Source organism: Phytophthora infestans, genomic scaffold (assembly GCF_000142945.1).
Source record: "Phytophthora infestans T30-4 supercont1.4 genomic scaffold, whole genome shotgun sequence".
In the NCBI taxonomy this organism is placed as follows: Eukaryota; Oomycota; class Peronosporomycetes; order Peronosporales; family Peronosporaceae; genus Phytophthora; species Phytophthora infestans.
Window position 1 is genome coordinate 170,198 of NW_003303755.1, and position 9,081 is coordinate 179,278.

Genomic DNA, 9,081 nt, shown 5'->3' on the forward strand with positions numbered 1-9,081 from the left:
GCAGAATACATGCGAAGACTGCAAACGGAGCTTTTAGCAACAACAGAAGCCACATTGCGTGCAAACACCAACGCAGAGGACTTGATTACGAAGTCAATTCGAACGCAGCCACACGCCCTGCAGAATACGAACGACATGTATGATGGAAATGGGAAGAACAAACGTCGTCAGCACCTTTGAAAGGTATGCTCGGCAATGGCGACGCCCCAAACGAAAAGCTTTGAAAGCAGCTACTTCTGCCCCCAGTGCACTCAATCACACGACGGCTACGTACCTCTATGTAATCGCGTTGGGAGAGAGGATAGCGGCAACACGCTCACGTGCAGCCAGATTTGGCACCAGGTCTGGCGAAACGGAACTGCGATTCCAGCACACCTGGAGCGCATACGCTTTCGCAAGCGTAAGCGCGCTGACGAAGAGAAAGAAGACAGTAGTTAGCTACCTAGTAGTCAAATCAATAGACTGTTCGCTCACCAAACTCTTTGGCCAGTTCAAGCTTAGTTCTTCTTCTACTATTGCTAGTCTAGAACTGGCCGAAAATTTGGTGAGCGAACTTCTGCCGCGTAGTGATGAAGCTCCGGCGGCCATCCAAAATGGCGCGAAGCCGCCAATCTCACTTATCGTTTTGGAGGGGAAATACCTTACAGAAGACATTGCGATCTTTTTTTATTCTGCGGTAGCCAATCAAAACCTCAGATAATAGGGTATGGTGGATGCATTGTGAAGTTCTTGTCCGGATAAACGATGTCTTTGCACTTTTTCGCAGTGTCCACCTCACATGATCCGCGAGACAGCTACCACCAGATAAATTGTTGCATTCTTCTGTCAATAGTTTAATCAAGGTAACCTTTATCCTGTATAATACAATATAAAACCCCGCTTTAAAAGGGTAAAGTTGGACGATCACGTTTGGATGTACAGACCTCCACGAGGCCCAACAACGTCTAAATTTGTGCATCAGTGGGTTGGTCCATTACGAATAGTTGGACCGTCGGGGTACGACAACTATCTCGTTGAACGTAAAGAGAGTGATCGCTAGGGTGAGCAATACTTAGCACACGTGTATTGTTTGGTCTCTTACTACTACCCTACGGAGTTATTAAGTACTGTAGTGGCCGACATTGCCAAGCAACTGGAGCATGAAGGCTCGTTCGAACGGAAAGAGGATGACAGGACGTCAAGGGAGACTGTTGGCGCAGCGAAGGCTCCTGTGCATTCAGCCGCGGCACGTCGAGGCACAAAGCGAACAGAACGAGTAGTGGTAAGTCAGGGCGACAAACACGAACAGGGTGACGTCCTGGTGGAATTACGACGACGCACGCCGAGGAATACGGCAGGGCAATATGCTCTGGAGTACGAACTACGACCAGCGCGAGTAAATGTGCAAGCCGGTGGACGGGCGAACCGGGTTGATGACGGAAGGAGGTGGTACTCAGGTCAGAGCGTACGAGAAGTTATTCACATCCGCCAGAGACTCTGAGGAAGTAGAAGGCGTGTAACAGAATGGTTTCCCAACCACACCCCGAACGGAATGGTGGCGAACAGTGGCGTGTCATTAGAGAACAACACAGCACTCCAGACGGAAGTTGTGACGGCGAGGAAGAACAACGAAGATCGGATGGGTGGCAGGCGACAGTAACCGGCCACGACCAACGGAGCCGTGCCGAGCGACGTGCACCGCTCATTCGAGCTATTTAGCTGACGAGTCGCCATGAAGGGACGAAGGCGGTGAACCCACGAAGGGCGATCCAGTGCTCCGAGAGAGCGACGGGTGAACCAGTGGCGGCTGGCGGAGTCGCTTAGAGCCAAACTTGTCACGGAGCGAGCAAGTGAAAGTGAACAGAGCGAGTCAGGGCCGACAACGAGTGGTGTGTGTGTGACGAGAAGGGCGAGTAGGCCGAGAAGGACGAGTTGGGCGACTTGACGAGCACCGAGATGAGTACGAAGGCGGTGACGGACGCGTCACTGTGCGTGTGTTGCAGCTGGGCAGACAAGGCGGCTACAGGTGGAGGCTCACGGCGGTGCGAGCACGAATGACGACACCACGGAACGCTTGGAGGTTTCGGAGTGCGCGAAGGTGTTGGCACGGGGCCTGGGCAGCTTGTTGTACGACAGCAGTGACATTAAAACGAGAACGAAAACGAGAACGAAAACGAGAACTAGTACGGGGGAGATACAAAGAGTCTCCGTAGCCCGAGTATATTAATAAGCAGGACGTGAGTCCGGCAGCTTAGGCGGCTAGAACTGTGTTGAGGTACGTAGCGAACGAAGCCAAGAACACCGGGACTTTGGCAAAACAGCGCAGCAGGCACCAGCAGCTATACTTCCCGCCGGCAAGCTGGCGACAGGAGACTTGTTACATGATGATTCCGCGTGCAGTTGCAGATTACGAGAGGGTCGTCTCGAGCTCCGCCGATCTGGCACGCAAAATGCGATGCAAAAGAAAGGATCTGCGGTCGCGAGCGACGCGTACAGAGGTAGCAAAGCATGCTGAGAAATCAGCTAAGTTTGTTCCATACCAAAATTTATCGGACCGGATGACCTTATCGGACCTGTACCAAAACTAGGGTACGCTAAATAAAAACCCTCAAAATCAATTTATTAGTTTATGGATTAGATATCGTGGCTCACACGCTAAACATTATTATTACAGAAGGCGGGGAGGGAGATGGCGAGGGGCGATGACGGCGGCGGCACGTGTGACAGGAGGGTGGCGACGACGGCATGCAGCAGGAGGGTGGCGGCGGCGACAAGAGGGGCAACACCAAGGACATGTAGGACAACAAAGACGGAAGGAGCGAAGGGGACAACAACAGCGGGCGGATCCTCAAGGGCTGTGGTGGCTTGCCCGGCAGGGCGGGCGGCAGGCTGCCCGTTGGGTGCGTGCCTGCAGGTGGCACTCCGAAGGGCGGACTTCGATGGTATCGTCGAGTCATCCAGCTATCAGCAGCGAGGATGCCGCCGCCAGGCCCCGTGCAGACCCCGCAAGATTTATTTCCCCACCCGGCAGGGCGGGAAGCATGCTGCCGGCCGATAGCCCGCTGGCGACGCACCAAGTCCAGATGCTTGTCCCAGCTGCTGGTCGTGTCGATGAAGAGCTCGATGCTCTCAGTAGTTGCGTGTAGCTAGCGAGCACTAAATAATGTAAAACATGTCCAAGTAATTGATGCAAATTGTCAATGTCTCTTTAAACACGGGTACAATAATAAGAATTCGCAATGCACCACCTCACGGAAGTTATTAGAAGTTACAAGTGTAGCTACTGCATCTCGTCAGCACAGAGGTTCTTAATTCCATGCATCATGTCGCCATTTAAGCGCTTTCGAGAAATTGCTACGGTATCAATACAACTAATTTTAAAAGCGCAAATGGAGTCGTTTGTACCGAAATGATTACGTCGGTCGGATAAAATAAAAATATGCGTGTGATACGCCGGCATCTTAATATTTGTAAGGGGATACACATATTTTCCGGGCCCCTCGGACCTAATGCGTCCGATGTGGAGTTTAGATGACCAACCTAACCCTTGACGGATTGATTGGCCAAGACTGACGTATTATTTGGATATGATTGGTTATCCAAAACAAATAATATATGATTGGCCATTAATGCTGATACTTACCTTAAGTGTGGTCCGATAAGTGATGATATTCATCCATACGTTATTTTAAGCGAGTTGAGCCGCTGCGAAAGCTCCTTGGTCGATCGTTTCCCCCGTCGCATATTTTGTGCTACCTGCCCCCAGTCAATTCTCTCTCCGTGATCTATATATTGACGAGTAAGCTGCATCAGTACCATGTCTTCTTCTTCTAGAAGCATAATTTGGGGCATCGTGGATGTCTGCAAGTGCCATTAGCGAGAGGTGAGATTGCCTGGAAGGGGTCGCACAATACTAATTCGCATCTTAGACTCACTATGCAATTGACTCCGGTTGGCGATGGAACTGGGCCCTCTCAGTAAATAATAAAACAAGATTGTAGAGGTTCCACTTGCTCCACAGCATTTGTAACCATCTAGCCTGCGATTAGTAGATAAACAAAAGGTACTGAAAAGGCTCCTTTTTGGACTATTTGCTGCAATTGACAAAAGGAGTGACTTTGGTACGTTTTGCCTCGAAAGGGTTCATGAACCCTTTCGCGAGGAGCACATATAAGCCCATTTTTTCTATACTATACAGGTCAAGTCAATAAGAGCTAAAAGGGCGCAAAATTCGCCCTTTAAGGTATTGGTAAAGACGGGGATGGTGTGCAAATCAAGCTTGATGCAGTTTGATGTGGTGTATTTTGCCCTAAAAGGGCGAATTTTGCGCCCTTTAAGGTAGCATTATGATTGGCTAATAAGTGAGCACTCAGACAACTCGAGGTCGATTCTATTATGATTGGTCAAAACAATTCGGTACAGCGTACCACCGCTGAAATATAACGGCGAAACTTACGAAGATATTCGCGCTACTGCCCGTTTTCTGGATGATGACTTGTCGAAGGATGATGCCCACGCTGCTGCAGCTTCCGAAGTTCGCGCCATTATGTAGTATTGTGGTGTTGACCGGCGAGATCATGCCGCTGGTTTCCCGCGATAACATGTAAGCCGCTATACGTTTGTGGGTGCTTTTGGAGATGCTGTTTCAAGCGTCACCTTTAGTTTTGAAGCTATAGGTGCTCAAGGTTCCGATTTGAGCGTGTAGAACACTAGGTTGCATATGTGTCTATTCCAGTATGGCCGGCGATGGTGTAACTACAACGCAGTGCAGTGGTGCATAAATCTTATGCTTTGTATTTGAGTGTGGCATTTTGTATACTAGAATTGCCGCGCAAACTTGGCGCCAAAATTATGGAGCTACCCCAAAAATTTATTGTTTCTTTGTTTGAATGTATATAAAAAAACAAGTCGTGATGGAATATATGTATTTATGTACCCTATACTCTCCACGAATAGGCGACGCGTATCAGCCGTCCATCCGTCCCCGCCCTCATTTGTAAATCAAGCAGAAAATGTCGGAAGTGCCGCGTGGCCAGAAGCGCAGGCATGAAGGCACGGATATGGCAAGGAAGCGGCGACGCGTGCGTACCGGTAGCGAGGAGGCACCTGATGAGACAGCGAGCAGCCTCGGGGGCGTTGCTGTGTTCAACAGCGAGTGGCGAGTGTTGGCAAAGGCCGGGTGGACGTCCAAGCAGCCTTCTACCAAGTCTTTGGACACACGCTACAAATACATTCGGCCTGGAAGGCGACACGACGGCGAAGAGGGGACTGACTACCTACTTGGAGAAATGGCCGTCCTAAGGTACATTGCGAAGACGCGCCTCCTCGAAGTCGGTGCTGAAGAAGGTATTGAAGGCGGAGGCCGAGCTGAGGGGTGCTGAAGACGCCGTGGACTAATTGTGTTTTGTTTTGCTTTTGTTATAGGCACCAGCGCTGCCAACGACGATGAAAGAGGCGAGTGCGGCGATCTTGGAGCAGGTGCAGCTCCCGGTGAGGCGGCAGCGGTCGGCCGTGCCGCCGATATGGGTGCTGGTGTTCCGGCAGCCGGCGCCGGTGCCGCGCGTGGAGCGAGAGGAGGGCGTGGAGCTCGGAGAGGGCGTGGCACTTCACAAAAAGTGAGCGGCGGAAGCGCTGAAGGTGTGGGTTGGGCTGTGACGGTGGTGCGGTTCTAGTTACTAACTGTGTGCATTGTTGTTGGTGCAAGGTGGAACGTTTGGCGATGATGCGATGGCTGATGTCTGCCGTGCTGGTGCTATGGGTGCTGACGTTCTAGCAGCCGGCGCCGGTGCCGCGCGTGGAGCGAGAGGAGGGCGTGGAGCTCTGGAGAGGGCGTGGCACCTCACGAGCAGCGAGCGGTGGAAGCGCTGAATGTGTGGGTTAGGCAGTGACGGTGGTGCGGTTCTAGTTACTAACTGTGTGCATTGTTGTTGGTGCAAGGTGGTATCTTTTGGCGATGATGCGATGGCTGATGTCGCCGTGCCCGTGCCGCGCGTGAGCGGGAGGAGGGCGTGCATCCCGCTGCGTGTGATCCCGCGCGTCGTGATCTCGAGGAGGGGTGGAACTCGAGGATGGCGCGGAGCTAAAGGAGGGCGTGGAGGCCCTCGAGCCACGAGCGCTGCCAGCACTGAAGGTGGCGGCAGTGCAGTTGGTGTTGTCGACTTAGCCGTCAGAGCCGGGCATGTAACGCTAGCAGTGCGAGAAGGACTTGGTGCACAAGGAGGGCATGGGGGCCGAGGAGCTCTTGAAGTTCCGCGAATCACTAGCGGCCCAATATCCGAAGGTGTGTTTATGAGTTTGGTATTGGTTTTAACCACAACGTAACAATCTGTTTGTTGGTACTGCAGACGCACGGGGCCGTGATGTTGGTGGAACTACGGTGCAGACAGTCAGTACTGGTCGCGAGATCCAAGGCCAAATTGCTGTAGGCCTAGAATCACCACAACCAGGGCGCGCAGCACCAACTGAGACAGCAACTCCTACACGTACGCCTCCCGTCATGCTGCAGGATGTCTACGTGGACAAGCTAGTTGCATTTTCGCCCGAAAAAGATCGATGGATGAAAGCAAAGGTCTACAGACCAATTGGCACGGCGTACATTATTGGTCGTGTGTATCGCCTAGTCAAAAAAGGGAAGAACGCTTCGCTGTTCCAGATTCGATGGCTAGACAGTCAGTTCCAGAGCGCTGTGGAGCATATCAGCGTTGGGATGGTGCAGGTTGGCATCAAAACTACACTGTGCTTACACGAGTAAAGAACCCGGATTGGAGAATCCTCGTACGTCCTGATCCCACCGATGAGATCGACTTTGAGGAAAATGATTCAGATTGCGAAGAGGAAGAAGTACTTGAAGCTTTCGATCCGACTGAGTTACTTCCAGCCAGCCTCGCTGAAGTTGAAGCAATCAGAAGCATGCGCTTTGTTCCGTCTGGAGAAGTTCAGATGCCTTCGTATCTGTACAAGCACGGTGATGGATCGACACGAAGCTACTTGCGACCTGAGTTTAAACATTTGTTTGAGCATTCTGCCAGTTCCAGCTTCTTTGCCTACATACCGCTTTACTTTTGGCGTCAAGTGCTGCATGAAACTAACAAGTACGCCGTGGTGAACGGCATTGGGCTGGCGAACCAGTTCACACTTGACGAGCTCATGATTTTCCTGGGCATTCTATTCTTCATGGCAACGAACGATAAAGGCGAGTACGCAAATTACTGGGGTCTACAAGCGGAGGATCTAATTTTTGGTGGTGTTACAACTTCGCTTGATGGCATCATGACGCTGCATCGCTTCAAGCTACTGCGGCGATGTCTGAGCTTCAATGCGGTCCCTAACACACTAGATCAAGATGCTGCAGCTCGCATCCGACCTCTTCTAAACCTGCTAAAGATCACTGGTGGTCAGTATATTCGCGTTGGTCGAGATGTTGCGCTAGATGAAGCAAGTGTTGCGTGTCGTTCGCGTCAAGGTCGCCACATGATCGTGTATAATCCCATGAAGCCTACTGGGAAATATCATTTCCGGCTGTACATGGTGTGCTGCTCTACTACGTGGGTCCCGCTGAATTACAAACTTCACTGCAACCGAAGCGACATCTTGGACAGACTGAATGGTGTAGTTGACCAAGTTGAAGCGCAAAACCTGCGAGAGGAGCTGGAGGAAGTATCTAAAATCAGACAGCATGTGTTGGAGGTAACAAGACCGCTATTCGGAACAAATAGGGTTGTCAACATGGACAACTATTATACGTCCGTGCAGCTTCTCCAGGAGCTCCGACTGAAAGGCCTCTATGGTCGCGGCACTATCCGTGCCAACAGCAAACATTTCCCAGGTCACACTATTCTTCACAAAGACGACTGTACCCGAGGGGACTATCGCCAAGCTGTCTCGCACGATCACAGCATGCTTGCAGCGTCATGGTGCGACGGTAACGTGGTCAACCTTGTGTCCAATGCGGACTCAACGAGCATTACAACTATCACCCGCATGGTTGGTAACGAGAAGTAGTCGTTTCCAGCTCCAGAGTGCGTCGCTCAGTATAATACCAATATGCAAGGTGTTGATCGCCTTGATCAAATACGCGGGCGATTCTCTACTGCAGATGGTCCTTCGTACAAACGCTGGCACAAGAAGTTGGCGCTCGCGCTCATCGATGTGGCGAGCTCCAACGCGTATTTTACGCGACGTTTGGTACAGGCGGATCCAGCAACGCGTGATCCCCATAGAAAGTTTGTGATGGAGCTAGTTGGTGAGCTTCTCAATGGACAATGGAAGAATGCACCCAGCGACGGTCGCATGCTGTACAGCGGAGAATTGGGTGACGGAGGAGAAGGAGACCAACTCGACACGCCCTCTTCCCAGCCCTCTCCTAGTGTAGTTGCTGTGCTCCCGACAACTGCATGTACTTCCGTGGCTTCGAGGCAAATTCATGCCGAGAAGAGCAGAAAGCGGCGCCGCTGTATTGTTTGCCGATGGGAGGGACGATATCCTACCGAGGTAACCAACTATTGCCTCACGCATGGTGTCTGTTTGTGCCGAGTTGTGCACGACCGCCCCGCCAAGCCATGGATGTGTCCGTCGACGACTTCAACATGCTAGGATAAGTTCCACCAATTCTACTACCCTAACGCATTGTTTACAGATAAGGGAAATGTGAGGCGACACTCCAAATTCGCCTAGTCGAAGGATGCGCACGAGCCCAGGTCTCAAGTAGCAAGGCGGTCTGCTACCGCTCGCCAAATTGCGTACGGGGCAGATCTCGGAGGTGCCCTCGCTCACGCACTTGACAACGAAGGCGATGATGCTACACAGGGTCTTGCTGCTTTCGGGATTAGCGGTAATACTCCGCCAGGGTTGGTTGCGTTTGGGCAGTGGCAATCTTTCGACTGGACTTGTTGCGCCTGGACCAGACGGCGACAGCCGTTTGATGATAGGCCTGAAAGTGTGTTGGCTAGCAGACTTAGTGGTGCCCGTCGTGATGTTCGCGAAATTTGGATGCACTAGTGAACGTGTGGTGAAGCCCCGCCGACGTGTCCGTGTTGCCGTTCTCACAGGCGGCGAAAAACACACACGAACTGAATGCGGCGGCGAGCTCCCAGACTTGCCATA

General features: G+C 51.9%; 2 protein-coding genes across 2 annotated transcripts; both read left to right on the forward strand.

Moving 5' to 3' along the window:
• Positions 1 to 5,025: 5,025 nt before the first annotated feature.
• PITG_22713 (uncharacterized protein) lies at positions 5,026 to 5,280 on the forward strand (the record flags this gene model as incomplete). Its single annotated transcript, XM_002906083.1, has 1 exon — positions 5,026 to 5,280. One exon carries the CDS (start codon positions 5,026 to 5,028, stop codon positions 5,278 to 5,280), a length of 255 nt encoding a protein of 84 aa, XP_002906129.1.
• A 1,195-nt stretch (positions 5,281 to 6,475) lies between these two features.
• On the forward strand, positions 6,476 to 6,869 carry PITG_03026 (uncharacterized protein; the record flags this gene model as incomplete). Its single annotated transcript, XM_002906084.1, has 3 exons — positions 6,476 to 6,688; positions 6,733 to 6,819; positions 6,861 to 6,869. 3 exons carry the CDS (start codon positions 6,476 to 6,478, stop codon positions 6,867 to 6,869), a joined length of 309 nt encoding a protein of 102 aa, XP_002906130.1.
• Positions 6,870 to 9,081: the final 2,212 nt, after the last annotated feature.